This window comes from Molossus molossus, unplaced genomic scaffold (genome assembly GCF_014108415.1).
Source record: "Molossus molossus isolate mMolMol1 unplaced genomic scaffold, mMolMol1.p scaffold_m16_p_8, whole genome shotgun sequence".
NCBI lineage: Eukaryota > Metazoa > Chordata > Mammalia > Chiroptera > Molossidae > Molossus > Molossus molossus.
This window is the reverse complement of record NW_023425402.1, coordinates 100,232,930-100,258,354: the sequence shown is the minus strand read 5'-3', so window position 1 is coordinate 100,258,354 and position 25,425 is coordinate 100,232,930. Positions and strand designations below refer to the sequence as shown.

Here is a 25,425-nt window from a genome sequence, read left to right as displayed (position 1 = left end):
TATTCAAAATAGAAGGAAATATTAAATTTCAATTTGATATTAAGAAAAGTAAAGATAAAATATTTTTCCCACCCCAGTTTACAGACCTGGACTCCATCTGCTGCTTGCCTTGGGCACCAGTAGAATTTCTGTATTGGAGACATACCAAACTCAATTTGTATCTTCTTAAATGTAAGATAGAATGGGAATATTAATCCCTTTAAATTTTTTCAATCATGATAAAAATTTACTTGCTGTATTAAAATTTACAAAATAACAAAACATAGTATTGCTTCTTTCCTTAACATATTAAGGGAAGAATATTCTTTCCTTATAATATTAAGCAAATAAAAATCATTTTCACTTTCTTGCTAAGTTTCTTCTTGTGTGCTTTTCTACATTGTTAAAATGCTATTTTTCTCCACTTTGCCTGGATTTTAACTTTTGCTTCCAAATTCACATATTTGATATACTTCTATGATAAACCACTGTAATATTTTGCTGTATTATACGTATATGTAAAATTTTAGCCAAAAGAAGAATGAGAACACAGTTGTATTGTCTTTGACCTGTGTTGACCATGGTAGATGCCGGAACCCCAGCTCCAGTGTAATGATTTTAAAGTTGAAACCACAAGAATGTGTGTAGTCAACAATGAAAATTATACTCTGCCCGTTTTTCTTGCTGAAATCTCTGTACTAAATAGTACAGAAGCAAAATCTAGTCACTTTATTATGCTAAAGGGTCTCCCCCTTGTGCCTCAACTTTGTACTGAACTCAAGCAGAATTGAAAGTCATCAACATGGTATATGGTATGAATTTTTTTCAGGAGAAAAGCAACTTCCCTTCTTATGTAAAGCAATCACTCAATATTGAGAGTTTGGGGCTTAAGTCTAATGAAACACTTTCTAGCAGGACTGGAAGAAATGGGTGGCTTCAAATGATTCAGTCACTGAAGACCTGCAAAGCTTATGGGTACTAAGTTGCCTGAAAATATTCATTTTAGCTTCTTTTATAATAGCAAAAATTGTGAACACCGCATAGCACAAGAAAATAGGATCTAGCTATTTGGTGAAATGTTTCTACCCATTTTAAAATATTACATTTTGGAAGAATTTTTTACAAATAGAAATTGATCACATTGAAGGAATAAAACAGGATCCAAAGATGTACACATTTATGGAAAACTCCCACTTGTATAATATATATATATCTTTCATTCATTCAACCAGTAGTACTAACTGACCTAATTAATTGGTCAGGCTTTCTAGCAGACCCATTTCATCCTTCAGGCTTCGACTTCAACAGCATCCCCTGAGGTTTAAGTTAGGTCAAATGCTGGAATCCCTCGCCTACCAGTCATTCATTGAGCACCTCCCCTGTGCTCAGTATGCTGTGTGGGGCAAATACACCACGACAGTCAGCGGCTGCCCCCAAAACGTATGGGTAATGGGAATCAATACTTTAGAAGTGTCTTCCATAAGAACTGACTTTCCCTTCTTTCTAACTGATCTGAAAATGAGGTGAACATGAAATACACTGAAGGGGAAATGGGACCCACCAGAGAAGCAGGAAGGCGGAGAACAAAGTGAGTGGCAGTCTCTAACGGGAGGGTTCGGTCTGCACTAACTGATGCTCCACTCTCAACAGTAACTCCTGCCTTCACGTTTCCAAAGGGCAAGATGGGGGCTGGCGGAGTACTCAGGCGGCCACTAGAGGGTGCCAGAATGCTGAGATCTTTCAGCATGACTCCAGTTTCCCTAGGGAAATTCGGATTTGAGCTTGAACATACCAAGTTCAAATTGACCAGAAATAACTTCTCCTTTTCCAGTAAAATTGTGAGAATATGACTTAGGTCACAGAGTTAACAGGAAACCAGGGATTTATGAGTCCCAGACTATTACTGAGTCCCAGGTCACACTGCTATCCAAGAAAAAAAAAAACAAAAAAACAAACTTCTATCCCTCCAGCACAAACTAGGAAAAAAAAAAAATTACAGCCCTGGCCAGTTTGGCTCAGAGGTTGGAGCATTGGCCTGCAGACCAAAGGGTCTCCTCAGGTTCAATTCCCAGTCAAGGGCAGGTACCTGGGTTGCAGGTTCGCTCCCCGCCCCGGTTGGGGTCAAGCAGGAGGGAGGCAATTCATGTGTCTCTCTCATCTCCATGTTTCTCTCTCTCCCTCCTCCTTCCATTCCACTCTCTCTAAAACTCAATGGGAAAAATATCCTCGAGTGAGAATTACCCCCCCCCAAATGCTTTTTCATCTGAAAAATGTAAAACATATGTCTATACATGGAGAAAACCTAAAAATACATACATCAAACTCTTAACAGGTGCATTTAGAGGTGGTAGTATTATGTTCTTGCTTTCCCTATTTTTTTCCCTCTGCTTGATTCATTTTCCACAATTTCAAGATGTCGCTTTACTGCTTACTCTAAGTGTCAGACACAACAGCACTTCCGGTAATAAGACAAGCGTGTGTAGAAAGTTGTCTCCCTGATCCTCATCCCCAATCCAGCAGAGGGAGGGAGGGAAGAGGGTTTGGGGCAGAGGGCTGTGAGGAAAATGGGTGGGAGAGGAAATTTTAATCAATTTAACTCTGAACTGTTTTCAATCCACTCTAGGATCTTCAGAAAATGTTAAGCAAAGGGTTCAAACTACGATGAAACTGCCTTTTGTGAAGGGTATTATTTTTCTGGAAATATGACCTTGAGGTTGAGTAACACAGGTTCAAAAGCATGACTGCATTTTATCAAACACAAAATACTGCCTCAATTTTTTTTAAGCTGAATAATCCCTATAAATTTTGTCCATCTGCTGTTCTATCAAAAAGCATAAACCACCACCCTCCATTTACTTACCTGCCCTTCATCCACAGTTCCATCATAACATACCTCAGATATTGACTATCTTGATAAAAATTTATTGCATGAACTTTCTGAGCTGCTTTCCCCAGGAGTTACTTCATACCTAACCAAGTATGGTATCAGCAGTTGAAACAATTGCAGATACTATTTTGGGAAAGATCCCAAGATCACTCAGCTCTTCAGTGGAAAACCTGCCCTCTGCTAACTCCAGAGCCTCCGTTTTCTCCACCATGCTACTCTGTATCTATACCAAACATTCACAGGCCACATTTGTTGGAATGGAAATAAGTTCAAGAGCAGGAGAGGACTGTAGGCAAAGCCCTTTCCATTGGGTGCCTCGGCCCCTCGCTTCAGTGGCTTTTTTCCCTCCTTTATTGATTTTGGAGAGGAAGGGAGAGGGAGAGACAAAACATCAATGAGAGAGAACATCGATTGGCCGCCTCCTGCATGCCCCCCACTGGGGATCGGGCCCACAACCTGGGCACTTGTCCTAACCAGGAATCGAACCGGCGACCTCTTGGTGCATGGGTCGATGCTCAACCACTGAACCACACCAGCCGGACTTGGGGGCCTTTTTTAAAAAAATTTTTTCTTTATTGATTTTAGAGAGACAGAAACATCGATTGGCTGCCTCCTGCATGCGCTCCACCGGAGATTCTGCTCACAACCTGGGCATGTGCCCTGACCGGGAATCAAACCGGTAACCTCTCGGTGCATGGGTCTACGCTCAACCACTGAGCCACCCGGCTGGGCTTCAGTGGCTCTTGGGGATGTTAAGAGGCAGTTCAAAAACCAATGTTTTGCATCAAAAGCAAAAACAGATAAAACTTCATCAAAATCTAAACTTTTTGCTGTAGGTGATACTATCAAGAAAGCGAAAAGACAAACTACAGAATGAGAGAAAATATTTGCAAATTCTATCTGATGAGACTTACATGCAGAATATATAAAGTCTTACAACTCAACAATAAAAAGAAAATCTAATTTTAAATGGGCAAAGGAATTAAAAGCATTTCTCCAAAAGACATACAAATGGTCAATACGCACATGAAAATATGTACATCATTATTCATTAGGGATATACAAATCAAAACCACAAGGAGATACCACTTCATACCCTGCAGCATGGCTAAAACAAAAAACACGAACAATAACAAGTGCTGACAAGAATGTGGAGAAATCGGAGCCCTCGTCTATTGCTGGTGGGAATGGAAAACATTGTAAACCTTTTGAAAAGTTGGACAATTCCTCAAAACATTCAACACACCTGCCATATAATCTAGTACTTTTTCCCAAAAGAACTGAAAAATGTACTAAAAAAAAAAACCAAAAAACTTGTACATGAATGTTCACAACAGCATTATTTGCCAAAAAATGGAAAATAGCCCCTACGTCCACACGCTGATGGATAAATTTGGTATATCCACACGTGGTGAATCCATACGATGGAATATAATTCAGCAAAAAGGAATGAAGCAGTGATACACATTTCATCTGATGAACCTTGACAGAAGCCACTCACCAAATAGTTCCCGATTCACATATAAAATGTCCACACAGGTAAGTCCAGAGACAGAAAGCAGCTCATGGTTGCCAAGTGCTGAGCGGGAAGGGAACGCCTGTTAATGAGTACCGCTTCTTTCATGGGTGGTGGAATTGTTCTGAAATTAGATTTGGGAAATGGATGCACAACCCTGTGAATATACTAAAATGCTCTAGACTTTAAATGAATGGACTCTATGCGAATTCTCTCTCCAAAACAGCTGGTTTAAAAAAAAAATTAACTGGTGAGCCCGGTAAGTGTGGCTCAGTGGTTGAGCCGTCGACCCATGCACCAAGCAGTCACCAGTTTGATTCCCAGTCAGGGCACATGCCCAGGTTGTGGGCCCGATTCCAAGTGGGGGGCATGTAGGAGGCAGCCAATCCATGTTCTCTCTCATCAATGTTTCTCTCTCTCTTTCTCTCCTTTCCCCTCTCTCTAAAAAAAAAGAAAAAAAAATGTTTAAATCAACTGGAAATTTAAATCAACTGAAGGAACCTCCCTCCTGCTAAGCATTGTTTAAGCGCCACCTGACCTCCTCACCCACAGTGCACCTTTCTCGCTTCCTCTAGCTTGCTTCTTTGCTCTCTTGTAGGAGGTTAACTATTTCCTCAGACATCTTAATTTCATAGTAAAAATAGAAAAAAATCCAGTGCTTTGGAAAATGCAATATATTATACAATAGCTGACACTGTTGCTATGAAGTCAACACAAATATACAATTGTGTTCTAACTTATGTCAAGTGTCTACAAATAATTCTAATATGCTTGGTTTTTAACTAATTTAATGTTTACAACAGGAATACATATAGATAAGAAAAGAGTCAATTCAAAATGTGCAGCTTTAGATAAACATTTTACAAAAAAATCTTAAACACTTAAAACATACACTGCAATTTCATTTAAGTGATATAACTTAAGAATTGCTTTGGCATCAACTATAATACACATTATGAGTTTCTTCATTATATACACCTTTTAAATCTTCCCTTCTTGACTTTCCCCCACTGGAAATAAAACCAATGTGACTCTCAGTATAATGCATTTTATTATTCTAGTGCAAGAAAACACTTCCATGTTCATTTCCAATTTCAGTTTCAAAACAAACTGACCTGAAACTTACTGTTTTTAACATCTGGTGATCACCAATAAATGTATAAGAATATAAAAAATAAATCAACTTGCTGGTAGTACTTCAGATTCAATGCTCAAGAATCTTTTCTATCCAAAGCATTTTTTAAAACTGCAAACCAATCTAACAATCTGTTCATTTAAAACATGTATTAAAATAATACATTTCAGTTGCTATGTAAAAGACATTACATTTTTCTTCAAAGAGAATGTAAAAGGTATTACATTTTTCTTCAAATACCATTTATTTCATTCTGTTCAATTTTGTGTTCCTTACCATCCTTTCCAAAGGTCAATCAAAATACAAATGCAGGCAAATAAGACAGGCTATTGAAAGGAAACTTAAGAACAAAATTATAATCAACTTCTGAGGTAAGTTTTACTTTCAGGTGTTCAAATACCACAGCTGTGAGAAAGGCCTCTCTCTACAAACAGCATTTAAGATGGGTGTTTTCAGAGCCCTTGTTTCTAGAGCCGCAAATCAAGTTAAATAAAGTCCCATGCTTCCTAGGATATTAAATATCATGCAGCACAGTATTAAAAAAAAAAAAAAGTTAACTTAGATTTTGCTTTCTGCCCAATTAAAAATAAGCTCATGAAAACCACTTGAAATTATGCATTTAACTTGAAATAAATTACTGAGATTCCAACATAAATGTAAATATCTATAACTAGCTTAATCTACCTATCCTCAAAACAATGTATGGGGCAAAATGTTCAAAGGAAAAAGGATCCAGAGTATGTAACTGAGCACCTTGAGAAGGCAAGCTTCTCAGAGCAAATGCGATTCAGCCAAGTGACTAAATTCACACACTGCTTTTCTGAGGATGAAATGTGCCGGTCAGATCTTTCTACACAACTCACAGTTCTTAAACCAAGTCAAAGTGGACCATCAAACTGAAATATTCCATACTTCCCTGTGGTCAGCCAGTTGGGCTCAGAAGCTGTGAGCTGTTCCCCTTGCCCAGGCCGCAGCCCAACCTGAATCTCAGCTTTTAATGTTCGTATGCTGCAGAGAGGGGCAGGATGAAAGCCGTTCAAAGCCCGATGGAAAGGAACAGTAAACTCCCATTTTCTATCACCTGTCAACTTCCTATAATTCAAATCACCCTTGAATAAAATTAAATGTGCCTTCTGTAGTTCAGCATATAAGTCAGGAGCAACATGAAACATTGCACAGAATTCATGAGGCCCCGTCCAAAATATATGATCGTGATAAACCCACTTGCCCATTTTAACATAGTTTTCCCAGTCAACACCACACTTGGATACCCATTTATGATCACAATGTTTTACTTGTTCAATTACCCAGTTAAAATCATGTATAGTAGTATCAGAAACAAACCATGGAATCATTTTTCCATAAAAATGGATTTCAGTAGCTAGGTTAGAAAACAACAAGAAGTCAGCTAATACCAAATCTGTAACAAGTTCAAACCCAGAATTATCCAGAACAATATCCACTCTAGTAACTGATACTTTTTCTCTTGTTTTCTTGCAATTGCTAAGCAATGACCAAAGATGTTCCATATCATTCACTAAAATGAAAGGCTTTAAGTCCTCCAAAGTATTTATTATATTGGTCTTCTGAGAACTGGTTTCTCCACCTGATAGAGACAGATCACACTTATTTCCCCACAGTGAAATCTGAAAAAAAAAAAGTACAAAACATTTATCCTTCTTTTAAATAACCAACAAAAACTAGTATGTATGATGTTGGGGATTGCTAAAAGTATTCACAAAAATCATTTCTACCAAATTCTTAACATAAAATATCCATTAAATCCATTTAGTCTAAAATGCAAAGACTATGTTTACATGATGTTGTATAGAGTCAAAACAGCCCTGGCCCCAGTGTGGCTCAGTTGGTTGGACCTCATCCCATGCACCGAAAGGCCGCTGGTTCGATTCTAGGTCAGGGCACATGCCAGGCTGTGGGCTCCATCCTGGGTTGGGGGCACGTAGGAGGCAGCTGATCAATGTTTCTCTCTCACATTGATGTTTCTGTCTCCCTCTTCCTTCCTCTCTCTCCATTTTCAATGAAAAAAAAATATTTTTTATGCAAAACAATGAAACTTTTAATTGAACAATATGTAATGAACTTTAAAAAATTGGTTTGAGCCCTGGCCGGGTTGCTAAGTGGTTAGAGCTTTGGCCCGCAGACCAACGAGTTGCGGGTTCAATTCTGGTCAAGGGCAATTATCTCGGTTGTGATTCGTCCCCGGCCCTGGTTGGGGTCGTGCAGAAGGCAGCCACTCGATGTGTCCCTTTCATGTTGATGTTTCTCTCTCTCCCTCCCACTCTAGCTGAACAAAAATGGAAAAAAAGTCCTCGGGTGAGGATAAAAAAAAAAAACTGGTTTGATTTTAATGACCCCTATCATTTAATCAGAATGAATATTTTTGCTTCTGCAGATATTAAGACCATGACCAGATGCTGTAAAAAACTCAGTTAACTTTGTAATTCAGTGTGAAGAGAAAAATAAAAGTATTTTCCTCCCAGCCTCTCCCTGCCAAAAAACTGCTTAATTTCTTTTAGTAAATCCAACTAAATCTGGGATTTAGTTCTCTTGCTTGTAAAATAAAGAAATTGGACAAGGCGATGTCTAAACACCTTTCCAATTCTAATCATCTATTATTCTACTTTAAATTGAAAACAATACTCAAGCTTACTTTGTAGGAATTGGCATATAACCCTTTCTTTTTAAAAGCTATAACTAGCCCTGGCCGGTTTGGCTCAGCGGTTGGAGCGTCGGCCTGCGGTACAGAGAGACCCGGGTTCGGTTCCCGCTAAGGGCACGTACCTCGGTTGCAGTTTATCCCTGGCCCTGGTTGGTCGTGCGGGTGGCAGCCACTCCATGTGTCCCTTCACATCGATGTTTCTCTCTCTCTCTCTTCCTCTCTCTCCCCCCCGCTCTATCTGAACAAAAAATAGAAAAATGTCCTCAGGTGAGGATGAAAAAAAATTTAAAAATAAAAAATAAATAAATAAAAGCTATAACTAAAACTACATGTTTAAGAGTACAGGCTCTAGAATCAGACAGACTTGGGTTCAAATACCTGCATTTCCAATTAACGACCATTGCTAAATTACATGATCTCTAAGGCTCAGGTTATACAACTTAAAAATGAGATAACAGTACTTACCTCATAGAGTTACTGTGAGAATTGACATAACAGGTATAAGTAATGTACCCAATAGCCGATAGATAATATAAAAGTACTCAATAAATATTAGCCAAAATAGACTCTTCTCTCTTTTTTTAATCCTTACCCGAGGATATTTTTCCATTTATCTTTAGACACAGTAGGAGGGACAGAGAGAGGGAGAGAGACACAGACAGACAGAAATATCGATGTGAGAGAGACACACTGATTGGTTGCTTCCCGCACAACTCAACCAGGGCCGGGGACAAACTGCAACCGAGGTATGTGCCCTTGGCCGGAACTGAACCCAGGTCTCATTGGTCCACGGGCCGGCGCTCTAACCGCTGAGCCAAACGCCAGGACAAAATAGACTCTACTCTTGTATGATTCAAAATAAGAGCAAAATGTACATTCCAACCAAGAGTATTATTTTTAAATATTTTTAAAGGATTAAATAAATGTATGTATGTGTGTATATATATATGTGTGTGCGCATGTATGTGTGTGTGTGTGTGTATATATATATATATACACACACATACATATAATTTTCTTTTTAAGTCCAAGTCTGATCAAGAAACACCCAGTGCACCCTGGCCGGTTTGGCTCAGCGGTTAGAGCATTGGCCTGAGGTCCAGAGAGACCTGGGTTCGGTTCCCGCTAAGGGCACGGACCTCGGTTGCAGTTTGTCCCCGGCCCTCGTTGGGTCATGTGGGTGGCAACCACTTGATGTGCCCCTTTCACGTCGATATTTCACTCTCTGTCTCTTCCTCTCTCTCCCTCCCACTCTATCTGAACAAAAAAAACAAAACAATGTCCTCAGGTGAGGATAAAAAAAGAAACACCCAGTGTAGATGATGGCCCTCCCCAGCTGAGGTCAGAGTATCTGTTGGCTTCCTGCATATTTCCAGTCTGTAATTAAGTCCACACTGACCTGTACCCTTAGCTGATTGTCTATATTTCCTCAAGACTACAGGTTCTAGGAGAGCAAGGACTGGGCTGTTTTTCTCACCATCACACGCCTGCATTGAGAACAGTGCTGGACAGAGCAGACACTGAAATGTTTGTGTGGACAGAGGTGGAGTTCGATGGTTTTAAGAACAGATCAATATTCCCACAAACTAAAACAGCTTGGAGTTCCTTGTAGGAAGTTAACCTGCTGGTCATTATCAACACAGACGTAGGGCAACTTTGGCCTCCTTTAGTGGAGAAGCAGAGCAGCAATTTTGGGTGGCTGGCTAAAGTACGTACAGAAAACAGCATGGTACTCCTTCTCACAATGTTATACTTACGGGACAAAGAACATATTATACTCAAAGACTGTGAAAGACTGGGCTAGCTATGGGTAAAGAGTAATATGCTGCTTTCTTTTTTTAATTCTAAGCTAAGCATAAAGAATAGTTCAGAGGGGAAAAGATAACTAGGTTTATTACTTAATAATACCCTGACACCTTTTCTTCCAAACTAAAAATAAGCCTTTCCCTCTTAATCACTCAGCTTACTCTGCTTGCCCTACAAGTTTCATCAGGACTTGGTTACATCCCACCACCTGTCGGGAGCCTTTACTTTCAGAGTATATCCAGAATCCTGAGATAGCTAATACCTCTCATGCTACCGACTTTGTTCAGTCATCCCTTACCTGAGTCATTTTAATAACAGATCTCCCAGGTTCTGCCCTGTGCCCCTTCGGTCTGTTTTCAGAAGTAACCCTCGAAATAAGGCATTTAATGTCACTCCTCTGATCCAAACCCTCTAAGAGTGTTCCAATTCATTTTAGGAATCAAACCCGAGTCCTTATCTTTGCTTACTTTGCCCTCTGTGGCCCTTCCAGCCCCTCTCTTACCTCTCGTTCCGCACAGAACCCCTTCCCGGGCGCTCAGGCTGGCAGGCTCTGACGCAGGCGCTCAGCGGGCACGCTCCCCCAGACACGGCTGCGATCTGCTCCTTCCCTGCTCCGGTCCTTCCCCACATCACCCACTCCGCAGGCCCGTCCCTGGCCATCCGACTTCATACTGCCTCCCTGCCCCAACATCCCCGTGGCCCCGTCCCTGCTTTCTTTCTTTTCATAACATTTTCTAACATCTCTTTCTGGAAATGTTTCTAATTTTTCCTAGGAAGTCAGGGCCAGGGTACTGTGCACAACACATTTTCAAACAGTTCTGAATCTAGTCATATAGATGTAAGGACGTTTTGAATGAGAATTTCAAACTAAACTTATATAAGCTACATGAAGAAATATAACAAGACCATATTACATAGGACTGTTTTCACCCAATGGTGATGACAGCGCAACACTCACATGAATGAATTTAGCTTCTCACATCAAATTATAAGGTGTACAATACCATCCTCACTTAACAGAGGCGGAAACTAAAAGCTCAGAGAAATAACGTAACTTGCTCAGGTCCAACCACAAATAAGTAACAAAGCCGACATTCAAGCCCCAGTCAGGCTGGGCCAACCAAATGACCGTGAAGCATTCTCTCCAGAATTATGGAAGTTATGAAGCCACTAAAATCACCTCCAGGTGGAGTAGAAAGGATTTCAAAATCCCATTTTCAGCAATTAAATGGATTTCCATCTCTTGAATAACACTACTACTAAAATGATCAATTATAACTAAAATGACATTGTATATACGTGCTTTATTGTTAAATGTGTACCAGTCTGTTTTTTTAACTGATCAAATAAATATACTCAGGAAATTAATTATCATATTTACCTGAAGCAGTTTAAAAAACTCATTTTTCAGCTGATTCTCTTCTAGGTCTTCAATGGTTGTCATCAGCTCTTGCAGGTGAATACATAAAGCCGTGATGGATTCCAGTGACTCAAAAAAGTTTTGTTCTTTTGCTTCTTTAAATACATCGAAATCATCGATTGGTGGACTAAAGTCAGAGAAAAACACAAGTGAAACATTTATATAACTCTATACCTTTCCCCCCACACATCTGGGTAATTGCAGTTCTTCAAAGGAAAGAGAATAGTAGCATTCAGTCTCAAATATTACTGGTCACAGACACTAGATGTAACATAGACAAAAGTTGCACAAAAATATAAAAGTACACAAAAGTCCCAAATCTAATTTTAATTGTCAAAAGTTCCCTAATCAAATATTTTACTAGAGGTATTCAATAACTAGTGACCATATTAATAATTATTTACCCCACAGGATTTCCAGGGCAAAAGGAGAAAGAGAAATAAAATTTCAAAACAACTGCTTTAGTTTAACAAACATTTTTTGGGGGTGCTCAATGTGGCCAGGTTCCAAGTAACACACATATGGATATAAACAGAATATTTGAATATAATGTAGTAGTTACTAAGAGTCAAACACAGAAGAATTATTGGAACATAGTGATTACTTGAGATAAATCAGATAATACTAATGTAAATTTTATTATCCTGGCCAATTTTGATCATTTATGTGTGCAGTTTTTATTTTTATTTTTTTGGCAACTTTTACTCCCAAGTTGACTGTGATCAGTGGTGATATATGTACCATGGCTACATCTTCATGCTGTCCAATGAGATCAAATAATATTAACACTGGCCTATTAAAAACATAACTAAGAAGGTACAAATACTAACAGAACAGCCTTTACAGAATCAACTATGAAAGACATTCAGATTATCTGACCCTCTAATTAGCTACTTCTAGTTATGGGTCATCCACCTTAGGATGAAACAATATGACTGAGTTAATGGGATTGATTAAAAAACAAGAACATACCAGAATGTATACATCCAAGTGATTGCTGCCTCCTTCCCGTCAGTCAGTCACCTTAGGTAGGAGTACACCCTTATGCCAAGGATGCTGCCATTGCTCAAAGCACTTTTGGAATTCCTCTTTTGGAATTTTCTTCAGAACCTGTGGCACATCATTAAACGTCCTGTCAGTGATCGCGTTATCTTCACCCTTTGGAGTCAATTTTTTTTGGAAACAGCCAAAAGTCACTCAGAGCATTTTCAGTAGAATGATGTGTGTAAATCAAATGGAGTAAAACATCTTGGGTCAAAAATGAGGAGTGACTAGCCCTGGCCGGTTTGGCTCAGCGGTTAGAGCGTCGGCCTGCGGTCCCGAGAGACCCGGGTTCGGTTCCCGCTAAGGGCATGTACCTCAGTTGCAGTTTGTCCCCGGCTCTGGTCAGTCGTGCGGGTGGCAGCCACTTGATGTGTCCCTTCACGTCGATGTTTCTCTCTCTCTCTGTTCCTCTCTCCCCCTCCTACTCTACCTAAACAAAAAATGGAAAAATGTCCTCGGGTGAGGATAAAAAAAAAAAAAAATGAGTGACTAAAAAATAATGAGACTAATACTCTTTCTGAGGCTTGTAAACTGGCTCTGAAAGAAGTTCCAAAGAATGAAAAGGCGTTTTTAGCAATGGCAGCATGGCTGAAAGAAATCCGTCTCTCAAGGCGACTTACAAGGATAAAAAGTTAGTTGGATACATAGGTTCAAGTGTTGGGGTCAGCAAACTATAGCTGGCAGACCCAATCTGGCCTGACACCTGTTTTGTATGACCTGCAAGTTAAGAATGGTTTTCATTTTTGAATGTTTGGAAACTATCAAAAGAATATTTTGAGAAACACGAAATTAAAATGTCAGTGTCCACAAAGGAAGTTTAACTGGAACGGAGCCATGCTCATTCATTTATGTGGCGTCCAGGGCTGCTTTTGCACTGCAGTGACAGAGCTGAGTAGCTTCAACACAGGCTATGTGGCCCCCACCGCCTAAAAGATTACTATCTGGCCTTTTACAGAAAAAGTTTGCCAACCTTTGTTCTAGTGTTTTATTAACAAATCATTCATTAGTTTAAAGTCACACTTCATATTAAGAATCAGCCTTATTTCTTACATTTAAGAGCATAACTCACATAACTATATATACTTCCAAATTTTAAAACGTTTGCTATTTTAGAATCTACTAAAGCTGTATGTGTGCATACACTATGACCCAGTGGCTCATTTCTAGGTACATACCCAGCAGAAATACACACACTATATTCACCAAGACATGTGTTTGAATGTTTATAGCAGCATTCTTCATAATAACCCTAAACCAGAAACTACTCAAATACCTATCAACAAAAGAATAACTAAACGGTGTGATATACTCATATAATTGCAATAATACATAGCAATGAAAACGAATAATTTACAATTACATGTAAACAATATGGATGGATCTAACCAACATAATGCTGAGTGAAAGAAATCAAACACAAACTATATCCCATGTAATTTCATTTAAATGAAATTTAAAAACAGGCAAAACTAACACAGATCAGGGGCGATGATGGTAGTGACTAGAAGAAGATCCAAGGGGGGCACCTAGTGTCCTAGTGAGGGTCGATCTCTTGATCTGGACACTAGAGACACAAGCATTTCTGGTAAAGATTGTCGAATATTTAAGATATGTGCACTGTTCTATATGTATCTTACACTTTAATAAAAGCTTAAAATGTCTGCTATGTTCTCATTTTGCAATAGCTGAAGCACATTTACTTAATGTATTTAAATTTCACATATGGCTAGAACTTTGAATCTTTTTTTTTAAAATCCTCACCCAAGGATATTTTTTTCATTTATCTTCATATAGAGTGGAAGGGAGGGGGAGAGAAAGAGAAACATCAATGTGAGAGAGACACATCGATTAGTTACCTCCCGCACAACCCTGACCAGGGCCAGGGCAGAACCACAACTGAGGTACATGCCCTTGGCTGGAATCGAACCCACAACTCTTTGGTCCTCGGGCCAACATTCTAACCACTGAGCCAAATCAGCCAGGGCTAGACCTTTGAATCTTAATATACACTTGCAGACTATTCAACTATTTAACTGTAATAAAAACCACAACATACATCTTGACAAAGAAAATGAGAAGTATGTCTCAGTGCAAAGGGGAAAATCAGCATATGCTTGTCTTAAAGCTAGTGTGCGCTCTGAGAGCCTACAAAAACCTTATTTGGCCACTTTGGAGCTGTCAGGACAGGAATTCCTCCTACAAAAACCCTAACAAATCAGACATCTGCAAACCACTTCCGTGCTAGTTCTTCTGTGGGACAGCTCCTCGTCTCACTGGGTAAAACCGGAGTTTTGGTACACTGCAACGCAAATCCCAGACCTTCAGACAGCTGCACAGAGTCACTGGAGAGGTCTACAGCCATGGCTGACTGATACTCGCATTCCTGAGATTCAGAGCTAAGCTTTGTCTCTCCCCTTTGAACAAGCTGTTCTCGTCCAGTGGACATCAACCCAGTCTATGCAGAATCTCTGAGGTGTAGAAAGAATAAAACTGATGCCAGGTCCCACCACAGACCAATTAAATCATCAGTATTTCTTTTAATATAGTGATTTCAAATTCTGTCCGTTAAAAAAAAAAACCCCCCCAAAAAAAAAAACCCTCCCCAACTGGGTTATATGCAGCCAGGTCTGTGAACTTCTGTCCTAGATTTTTTTATTCTCTGATCCACCTCTAAAATCAAAGTCAGCTCTGGCCGGTTTGGCTCAGCGGTTAGAACATCGGCCTGTGGACCAGAGAGTCCTGGGTTCGGTTCCTGCTAGGGGCACGTACCAAAAGATAGATAGATAGATAGATAGATAGATAGATAGATAGATAGATAAATAGAGATAGAGAGATAGAGAGATAGATATAGATAAATAAAATAAAATAAAAGTCAGAAACAGCATTCCACTAAACCAAACTCCATTACCCAGTCTTTCAACCCTTCAACATCTTTGGCTAATACAGATATGTTTCCAAATTATAAAACCATCGCCCAGAATTTCCAACTAACCTTAGTTTCTGACAGACATCCAAATGTACTACTTGGAAAAAATAAGTTTGATGAGGGCTCATCTCATTTATACTGAGCAGGCTCAAATACTGGTTCTACCAATTACTAGCCATATAACTATGGGCAAGGTTTTAACCTCCTTGGGCCTCAGTTTCCTCAACTTTAAGATGGAAACCATAATACCACCTACACTACACTGAGTTACAAAGTAACTGGCACGTAGCTGGTATTCAGTGTATGACAGCCCCCACTATTAGCTACAGTCTTTTGTTTGGGTGCCTTCTATGTGCCAATGGGCTACATTTTTAATACATGGTATGTTCTGCTTTTAGAAGTCCTAAAATATAGTTATTCAACAAAAACAAAATAATAATTTTCAAATGTTATGACAGAAAAAGCTAGTGAATAGACTAAATTTATGCATGCTTCCCAAAATTATTTTTTTATTTTACTTTTAGTGCTGGTTTGATTGATTGCTTTAAATTATCCTATGTTACATCTAAGAACAGATACCAAAGTATTTCTCTCATTCACCGAACCTGTATTTTTACAAGCCATGAGCTAAGAATGATCCATTTTACATTTTCTTCTGCTCTATAAATCAGTTCTATACCAGAATTTTTTTAGGAAAAAATAAATTAGTATAGGCAAGTTTACAAAAAGTTATTTAGGGCATTTAAGTTTCAGAATCTTTTTCTAATCTAGCCATTAAAAAAACAGAGCTCAAGATTAAGATAGTACAAATAATGCAGTGATTCACTGTGCTGTTGATTCCTTACACCAAATTAACTGACATATTATCTACTTAAAAATAAAACGTATGTTTACTCTGTCCTGTCTTGATTTTTAAAAATAATTACTTCAGCCCCGCTGGTGTGGCTCAGTGGATTGAGCATCATCCCATGGACTGAGAGGTCTGGATTCGATTCCCAGTCAGGGCACATGCCCAGGTTTCGGGCTCAATCCCCAGCGGGAGGGCGTGCAGGAGACAGGTGATTCATGCTTTTCTCTCACAAAGATGTTTCTATATCTCTCTCCCTCTAAAAAATCAATAAAAACATATTTTAAAAAAATAGATTTAATTTTAAAAAATTATTTTCAAATTAACATTTTTTTCCTCAATAAGTACCATTTGTTTTACTCTAGAAAGAGTAAGTCTTTATAAAAATTTTTAGTTTCTACTTCAGAAATTCAATCTTATGTCTATTCTAGGTAAGATTATAATTGCCTAAAATATATTATAATGGTAACATCTGCAGAATGTCCAGTAGTGCCATTAATGTCTCCTGAACTAAATTCTGGTTTCCACTGGTTTTAATCTTCTCTCTCTTTTTTATCCTCACCCGAGGACATTTTTGCATTCATCCTTAGATAGAGCGGGAGGGAGAGAGGGAGGGGGAGAGAGAGACAGACAGACAGACAGACATTGATGTGAGAGAGACAACCAGGGCCGAGGACAAACTGCAACCGAGGTAGGTGCCCTTAGCGGGAACCAAACCCGGGTCTCTCTGGTCCACGGGCCGACGGTCTAACCGCTGAGCCAAACCAGCCAGGGCTGATTTTCTCTCTCTCTTTTTTTAGACAGGAGGAAGGGAGAAAGGGATAGAAACATCAGTGTGAGAAAGAAACATCAATCAGCTGCCTCCTGCACACCCCCTACTGGGGATTGAGCCTACAACACAGGTATGTGCCCTGACTAGGAATCCAACTGGGACCTCTCAGTCCATGGGATGATGCTCAATCCACTGAACCACACTGGCCGGGCTGATTTTTACTTTTAAACTTAATTTATAATTTCAAAAAGAACGTAAATTATTTAAACATTTATTTAATGGTTATATACTCACCTCTGGATAACTGCTTCATGAATTCTACGATACGCGTAGCATTCTACAAACAACCACGGAGAGTAGAACCACCTTGGTTTTTCATCAGTATCATTTAAAAGACTCTGTTGATATTCTAGGTACTGATTCCATATATCAGTATCAGCAAACTTCTCAACAAAGGGTATAATTGGCTTATCTGTTTGTGATTCATTCCGCAATTTAGAAAGAAGAGAAATAGCTTTCTTCTCAGCTTCCATGCCTTTCTGCAAAATATGGAAGAAGCATTATATATGTTAAAAAAACATATGAATAATCTATACATAAAAAAATTTTAATATATACTTTATATATAAATATATATAAATGAATAATTTTTTCTAGGGTAGCACATTTTTATGGACCTAAATTTAAGAAGGTGAAAAATACATTACCAAACTACATTTTATGTCTTCACAATTATAAACATTTAAATACAGAATTCTTAAGTTGAAAGTCAAAGCACACACACAGTTTTCATATCAACATTATCTTGCTTTATCTATTCTATTTTTTTACGTTTCATCTAATAACTAGAGTCTTTTCATTATCTTCAAGTGAAATGATCATTATCACAGATGGGAAACTGCTTACTATGTTTTTGTTAAAGATTTAAGAAAATAATTAAAGTTCAAATACATTTCATACCTCTCCATGTTTCTCAAAAAATTCACTTTTATGTCGATGCAATGTATCAATAGCCTTGGTTAAGATCTGTGGTAGTCTGTCTTTAATTGTAAGATATGCAAACGATCTAGAAAAGAGTCACAAATGTAATGTATTACTTAGTAGATTTATACTAGAAAACTGGTTATCTTTCAGTTTCTGGATCAACTCATCTAAATTAAAATTCCTTTTCATACAACCATTATAAGGAAAACCAGCACTGTCTGACTACTACTATACTAAGACACAGGAAAACCTGAAAACTTCTCTGGTATGTCACTGAAGCTAAGAAGTCTTTGTGCCTCTAATCCCAGATTCTCCCTTGGAGTCTGTTATATCATTCTTACCCCTCCCAATTTATTCCTTTTATTTTCCTTAATCAGAAACTAGATTAACCATGTGATAGGACAGAAAAAGAATTACCCTAAACATCAAACAGGCTCTCCTCCCATGTCAATTACTGACTAAGGGACGTCACCTACTAAGATGAATGAGACAGTGGATGTAAAACAGCTTGGAAGAAGCCACCGTGCTAGAAAAACAAAGATATTTATGAATTGGCTTCTTTCTTTACTCTCTCAGCCAATTTTAATTATTTTCAAAAGCTTTACCTGCACAATGACTCCTTCCACCCTGTTCTGTCCCCTACAAAATTAAGGCATGTTACCAGCTCACACTCCCAACCAAAAACAGTGATTTTCTAGAAGTGTCAAAGAAAGCTAGAAATAATGAAAAACTTGAGTATATTTGCATTTAAACAAATTAAAGATAGTCTTGATTTTAGACATACAAAACCCAAGAGTTACAGATTATCAATTTATATGTAATTAGCTTTTTAAAGTAAATCCATGAGCCCAGCTGGTGTGACTCAGTGGCTGAGTGTTGACCCATGCACCAAGAGGTCACTGGTTCAATTTCCAGTCAGGGCAGATGCCCAGGTTGTGGGCCAAATCCCCAGTGGAGGGCATGCAGGAAGTGACCAATTGATGTTCTCTCTCATCAATGTTTCTCTCTCTCCCTCTTCCTTCCTCTCTCCCTCAAATCAATAAAGAAAAATAAATAAATAAAAATAAAGTAAATACATGACTTAGAAAAAGCAGACTTTTAGTAAGTGGTGAAATTCTGTCCAGTTTTTAGAGAACACAAAACAGCTGATCAATTTATTTCCATCTTCAGATCATCAGAAACTAAGTAAAAACAACAAAAGTTGACACTATAATTTTATAAATACCTCTACCCAATCACCTATTCTAACTTTAACTTGGGATCATCGCACCTCTAAAAACTCCAATATAGACCTAGCTGCAGGTTCCATTGGTTGGGCTCCATCCCCAGTAGGGGATACACAGGAAGCAGCAGATCCACAATCAATGTTTCACTCTCACATCGAGGTTTCTCTCTCTCTCAAAATCAATTTTTAAAATAACTATAAAAACTCAAATATCTTACTGAAATCTTTAAAACATTAGGTTATACTCCGAGTAACTGAGGTTTCCTCAAATGATAGCTATAAAACTATAAATAGCAACAACAAAAATCACCAAACACTGATTCTACTCTGATTCTGTAGTACTTTGAAAAACCTAAACATTGATTAGGTTTTTATATGTATAATAACTACTGTGACCAGAATTTAACTTTAATATATTTTTTTAAATCCTCACATGAGGACATTTTTCCATTTTTGTTCAGATAGAGTGGGAGAGAAAGAGAGAGCAAAACAACACATGAGAGACTCATGGACTAGTTGCCTCCCCTCAACCCCAACCAGGGCCCGGAAGACCCGCAACCAAGGTACGTGCCCTTGACCAGAATCAAACGCGTGATTCATCAGTCTGTGAGCTGATGCTCTAACCGCTGAGCAAAACCAGCCAGGGCGAGAATGTAACTTTTAAAAATCACTACTAGCCCTGGCCAGTTTGGCTCAGCGGTTGGAGCGTCGGCCTGCAGTCTGGAGAGACCTGGGTTCGGTTCCCGCTAAGGGCACGTACTTCGGTTGCAGTTTGTCGCCGGCCCTGGTTGGTCATGCGGGTGGCAGCCACTCGATGTGTTCCTTCACGTCGATGTTTCTCTCTCTCTCTCCCTTCCTCTCTCTCCCTCCCACTCTATCTGTACAAAAAATGGAAAAATATCCTCGGGTGAGGAAAAAAAAAAAAAAAAAATCACTACTAGGCCCTGGCACCATAACTCAGTCCATCCTTCCAATTCACCAAGGCTGTGAATTTGATCTCTGGTCAAGTCACATACAAGAATCAACCAGTAAATACGTCAATAAGTGGAACAACAAATCAATGGTTCTCTCTCTCCCTCTCAAATCAATTAAAAAATTTTTAAACACTTTCCTTGGGGGAAGAGAATGAATATTAAATGAGTTGACACGACTTTTCCAAAGCAGCAGATACAAAAAGAAGTGACAGTCCTGTGAAGATTGTACTTAAGTGTGAAGTATGTATTGCTATTTTTCCAGCTACTAAATTTCCTCAGAGGCCTGTACTCCAGGGCAAGGTCCCACCCAGGTCTGGACTAAGGTGAGGCCAGAGGCGCCCAGGGCTCAAACATTAAGCAAACACTCCATTTGCACAACCTGAGTGCCCCCTTAAATTTTGGGCCACTAGTACCTCTTGGGCCTCCATCTACTCCCGGTGACGTCATTTTTACGTGTTCTTGTGTTTACCAATATTTTGGAGCAATGACATAACTCAAATATAAATTTGGCCATTCAATTTATACAAACGATTTTTTCCCCACAGTGGTCCACAACTTTACGATGCCTAAACAGCAAAACGCATTTTTTTAAAAATTGGGATTATGAATCTCATCGGCAACGGAAGGAACATATTTCTCGATATATTTGAGATTCCTAAATTTTACAGTTTTAACCCTCCGCCCCCACCCCTAAGTGCGTTTTTTGAAACATTAAAAATGGACAATACCCAGAAGGGGGGCAGGAGAGGCATAATAAACTCCCAAGGTAGTCAGACCTGCAGGAGCAAAAACCAGTAACAGAGTGGACTGCTCGGCACGTGAACATAGCCTAACACGCCTGAGTGACCACTGCGGGGCGGCGGGGCAAGCGGAGAATTTCGGCCGGGCTCGAAGTCCGGTCCCGAGTCCGGGGAGAGGCCACGCATCACCGCAAGGCAGATGCTGCAGCGCCGGCCCGAGCCTGGAGCCGGGAGCGGCCGCACCGGGAGACTCACGTCCCGGGCCCGCCTCGCCCCGCCTCCGCGCGAGTCGGACGCCGAGCAACCGCCGGGCAGCGGAGCTCGACGGCAGGACTGAACTCGCCGCCGGCGGGAGCGGGCGCCGTCCGGCCGCCGCGGCTTCCCGGCGAGGCCCGGCTTTACGCAAAGATGGGGAGGAGGAAAAAGAGCGGAGGGACCGGGCGAGGGAAGCGACACGAACCCTACGTCCTGTCCCGACAGAGACGGCGGAAGCCCCGCCATCACCTTCACTTCAGCGTTCCAGCGCCAACGGTTAGTTCTCACCCGCCGCAGGAAGAGAGGCGGAGCCCGCGCGGAGGAGGAGCTGAGAAAGGCAGCGACGACTGTTAAAAAAAAAAACAAAAAAAAAAAACACAGCTTTTGAATGAACAAACTTTATTTGGTAACCGTGGGAGAGACGAACAATGGCCGGCTCGAGGACGCGCCGATCTTCCGGGGACGAAGGCGGGACAGCGGAGGGCGACGAGAGAAGCGGAATAAGGAAGCGGCCGGAAGGCGGAAGCAGGCAGGGACCGGGAGGTCCCTGGGACCAGGGAGCGGAAAAGATCGCGGCGGCACAGGTCACGTGTTTGGGAAGTCACGTGGGCAGAGTGGCTCGTGCTTCGCCGGGTCCAAAGTACTGTGCGCCTGCGCATTACTGGGAGCCACGATAGGCCCCCGGGCAGGAGCCAGTGGCGAAGCTGCCACCACCGCAACTCTCTTTTCTTTGCAGACAGGCGGTGGAAGCTTGCACCTTTGGTGCGGCCCTCTTCTCTTCCAGCAGAGAGGTTAGTGCACTGCCCTAGCGGTTTGTGTGGCCTTGCACAGGGTCCCCGCCTTTGCTCCCGCCTGCCCTGAACCTCCGCGTCACAGGTTTCTCCGGGACCGCCGTGGTCCCCAGCCCATAACAGTGATCTTGGCCGACTTAGCTGGGAGTAAAAAGCACTCAGTCCACAAACACTCACGGAACGCTTTTCTGAGCCAGTGCATAGCGGTAGCTGCAACGGTAAAATAACTTTGAGTTTAAGGAATTGGAAGGTATGTTCCCCAAGATTAGCACCACTTAGGCATTGAACAGTAGCCCAGCTGACACCGTCTTCTTGGTAGAAAATGTAGCCAAGACCTGAGTAGCTGCTTTGTATTTCATACAGAAAATATGAGTTGAATACCTAATGTATGCACTGCACTGTGGTCAGAGGAGACACAGCATGAACCAAAGACATATCTCAGTCCTCAGAAGCTTAAAGCGGGGAGAGACAAATCTATCCCTTCCTCTTCTATTTTTCCTTTTAGCATTGTCACTATTTAATATGTGTGTTGATTCACCATGTTCACTGTCTGTCACCCCAATGTGATGTAAGGTTCAAAAGATAGGGATTTTTGTCTATTTTTCTGTGTTTTCAGAAAGGACAGTGTCTACCACATGATAGGACCTCGGTTCACATCTGATGTATGAATTAAACTAAAAATACAAGATATGCAAATGATGTTAAGTGCAATGGAGAAATTAAAAGGGGAGGAAGATAGAGAGTGGATGCTAATTGTGCATTTTAAGTGAAATGGTCGGGGAAGACTTCATGGGGTAGGAGACATTTGAGCAAGACCTGAGGAAGGTGTGGGAATAAGGCTTACAGATACCTAGGAGAAGAGCATAAGGAATAGTAAATGCAAAGATCCAGAGGCTAGAGTGACTGGAGCAAAACGAGCAAGGGAAAGAGCTGTAAATGTTAGTGATAAAGAGCCAGAGAATGCAGGGCCACACGAGCTATTTTAAGGTCTTTGGCTCTTATTTCAAGTGAACTTTGAGGCCACATTGTCAAATTTTGTACAAAGGAAAGATGTGATCTAACTTAAGTTTTTAAAGGATCACTTTGGTTGCTGTGTTGAGAAGAATCAGCGGGAGTTTAAGAACAGAAGCAGGGAAGATAAGATATGGAACTATTGCAATAATCTTTGGGACAGATAGCAACTTGGACCAGGGTGGTAAGAACTAGTCAGAATAAAGCCAGTGGGGTTTGCTGACAGATTGGGTATGGAGAATGAAGAGAAGAGTCAAGGTGGACTCCGGGTGTTGGGCTTTAGCAAAGATAAGGATGTGATTGCTATTTCATGAATGGGGGTGATTATGGGAGGGATAGCGTGTGTAGGAAGATTTCAGAAGCTGAGTTTTGAGCATGTTACATATTTTATGTGAATGAGGGTGGTTTTGAGATCAATATTTGGTATTCATTGATGTATAAGATGGTATACAGGATCATGAGATTGGGTGAAATCACCAAGTTCTGAGAATAGAGAAGAGAAGTGACCCAAATACTGAGCCTTGGCTCATTTCATTCTTGAAGGGTTGAGAAACCCAACTAGCAAAAGAGACTGAAGGTGCAATCAATCAGTGTGGTAGATAACTGGCCAGTGTGGGCTCCTAGAAGCCAAGGGAAGAAGGTGCTTCCAGGAGGGTGGAGTGATCAACAATATCAGATGTTGCTGATAAGTCAGGTAAACTGAAGACTGAGAAGTGACCATTGGACTTAGAAATGTGGGGGCCTTGACAAGTGGGTTTTGGTAAAGTGGTAGAGATGAAAGCCAGATTGGAGTGGGTTTGAGAAGAATCAGAGATGAAGAGTTGGAGACAACAAATAAAAATCCTCTAAAAGGAAGAGAGCTCAGAGAAAAGGTATACTATATGGAAGGGGAGATGGAGTCAGGGTGAGTTGTTTTTATAAGATGGGAGAAAGGAAAGCATAGTTGTATACTTATAGGAATGTGCCAGTAAAGAGGAGAAAATAAATGGCATGGAAGAAAGAGTGGGGAAGAGCTTAATCGGGATGAGACCCAGTGTGCAGATGGAGGACCTGGCTTTAGATAGAGCAGCAGAAGGGAAGACAAAGTCTATGGGCACAGAAGCAACAGGTGGGCAGGTGGTTGATGGCAGAGAGCTTGTGGAAGTTCTGTTTTGTCAACCAAAAAGGAAGCAATGTCATTATTGAGCATGCAAAAGGAAGAGGAGGCCTTGAAGGTGTGAGGAGAGAGTGAGAGTAGAATATGGTAGCGACACACCTAGTTAAGATTGTTTTGAGCAGCTTAAAAGGCCTGCCTGAAGTGAGTGGTCTTGATTTTAAAGTAAGACCAGATGGCACAGTTGGTTTGTTGGTTGGTTGTCTGATTGTTTCCAGCTGTGTTCATCTGCAGCAGTCTAGGCACAAATTAGGTGAATTATATTTAATTCAGATTGAGGTTATGTCCTGTGGGTATGTGGCAGAGAGAAGGGTGCAAGGGATTTGAGGTGTGTTGGAGAGAGATTATAGTGGTAGACCATGAAATATAAACTGGGTGTGGAGAAAGTGAAGTGGGGGGTGAGGGACAGTGAAAAGGTGGTTGGGTTGTTGAATTGTAGGCCCAACTGGGGTTGAAGAATTGCTGGAAATGGGTCATAGAGGACGTGAACTTGAAAGATCGGAGGTAGTGTTTGGAGGATGCTTGAAATTGAGAACATGGTGTTGCTGTTATTGGTAATGACAGGGTCTAGGGCAGCGCTGTCCAACAGAAGTGCAATGCAAGCCACGTAGGGAGCAAGTTTTCTAGAAGCTTTAAAAGTAAAAATAAATGGCCCAGCCCGTGTGGCTTAGTGGTTGAGTGTTGACCCATGCCCCAAGAGGTCGCTGGTTCGATTTCCCCATCAGGGCACCTGCCCAGGATGTGGGCCAAATCCCCGGTGGAGGGCATGCAGGAGGCAGCCAGTCGATGTTCTCTCGTTGATGTTTCTCTCTCTCTCTCCCTCTCCTAAAAATCAATTAAAAAAAAAAATTTTAAGTGGATGAAATTAATTTTCATTTACTTTGTGTATCCCAATATATCTAAAAATATTATTTCAACAAACTATATAAAAACTATTGAGCTATTTTACTTTTTGTATTAAGTACAGGGTAAGGCAAAAGTAGGTTTACAGTTGTTCATATGGGAAATAATACAATAATTAATAAATAATAATACAAGTTTGCGGGTTCAGTCTCTGGTCAGGGCACATACAAGAAGCAATCCATGAATGCATAAGTAAGTGGAACAACAAATCTATGTTTCGCTCTCTCTCCCTCCCTTCCTCTCTCTAAAATAATGATACAGCTGTAAACCTACTTTTGCCCCACACTGTATAAAATACAACATACGAGGAGGTTTTTTCTTATTTATTGAGCCACATTTCAGGTGCTCAGCATCCCCTTGTGTGCAGTGGCTACTGT

The 25,425-nt window shown here is 40.4% G+C and overlaps 2 protein-coding genes across 5 annotated transcripts in view; one reads left to right on the top strand and one right to left on the bottom strand.

Moving 5' to 3' along the window:
* Window positions 1-5,342: 5,342 nt before the first annotated feature.
* On the bottom strand, window positions 5,343-21,518 carry ARMT1 (acidic residue methyltransferase 1). 2 transcript variants are annotated; one of them, XM_036249152.1, is made up of 5 exons: window positions 21,396-21,518; window positions 17,973-18,078; window positions 17,307-17,551; window positions 11,385-11,550; window positions 5,353-7,163 (listed from the first exon to the last, which is right to left on the bottom strand). In XM_036249152.1, exons 1-5 carry the CDS (start codon window positions 21,434-21,436, stop codon window positions 6,396-6,398), a joined length of 1,326 nt encoding a protein of 441 aa, XP_036105045.1. In that variant the 5' UTR covers window positions 21,437-21,518; the 3' UTR covers window positions 5,353-6,395. The 2 variants fall into 2 exon arrangements, with proteins under 2 accessions (XP_036105046.1, XP_036105045.1); XM_036249153.1 differs by lacking the exon at window positions 17,973-18,078 and having other exon boundaries at window positions 5,343-7,163; window positions 21,396-21,513.
* Window positions 21,519-21,872: 354 nt separating this feature from the next.
* Window positions 21,873-25,425, top strand: part of RMND1 (required for meiotic nuclear division 1 homolog) — a 40,808-nt gene continuing 37,255 nt past the window's right edge. For 2 of the 3 annotated variants that reach the window (XM_036248743.1, XM_036248744.1), the window contains exon 1: window positions 21,878-21,981. The gene's annotated coding sequence lies outside the window, so the exon portion shown is untranslated. Of the gene's footprint in view, window positions 21,982-25,425 lie in introns of all 3 variants that reach the window. The other variant, XM_036248745.1, reaches the window with a different exon arrangement.

Bases quoted from the DNA above. Each gene is read 5' to 3' on its own strand.
- ARMT1 (XM_036249152.1), bottom strand. From the start codon at position 21,436: ATGGCGGGGCTTCCGCCGTCTCTGTCGGGACAGGACGTAGG. The intron at 17,552-17,972 runs GTATGAAATGTA...CATATTTTGCAG, and splicing joins TTTTTGAGAAACATGGAGAG to AAAGGCATGGAAGCTGAGAA. The intron at 7,164-11,384 runs GTAAATATGATA...TTTTTTTTTCAG, and splicing joins AGTTTTTTAAACTGCTTCAG to ATTTCACTGTGGGGAAATAA.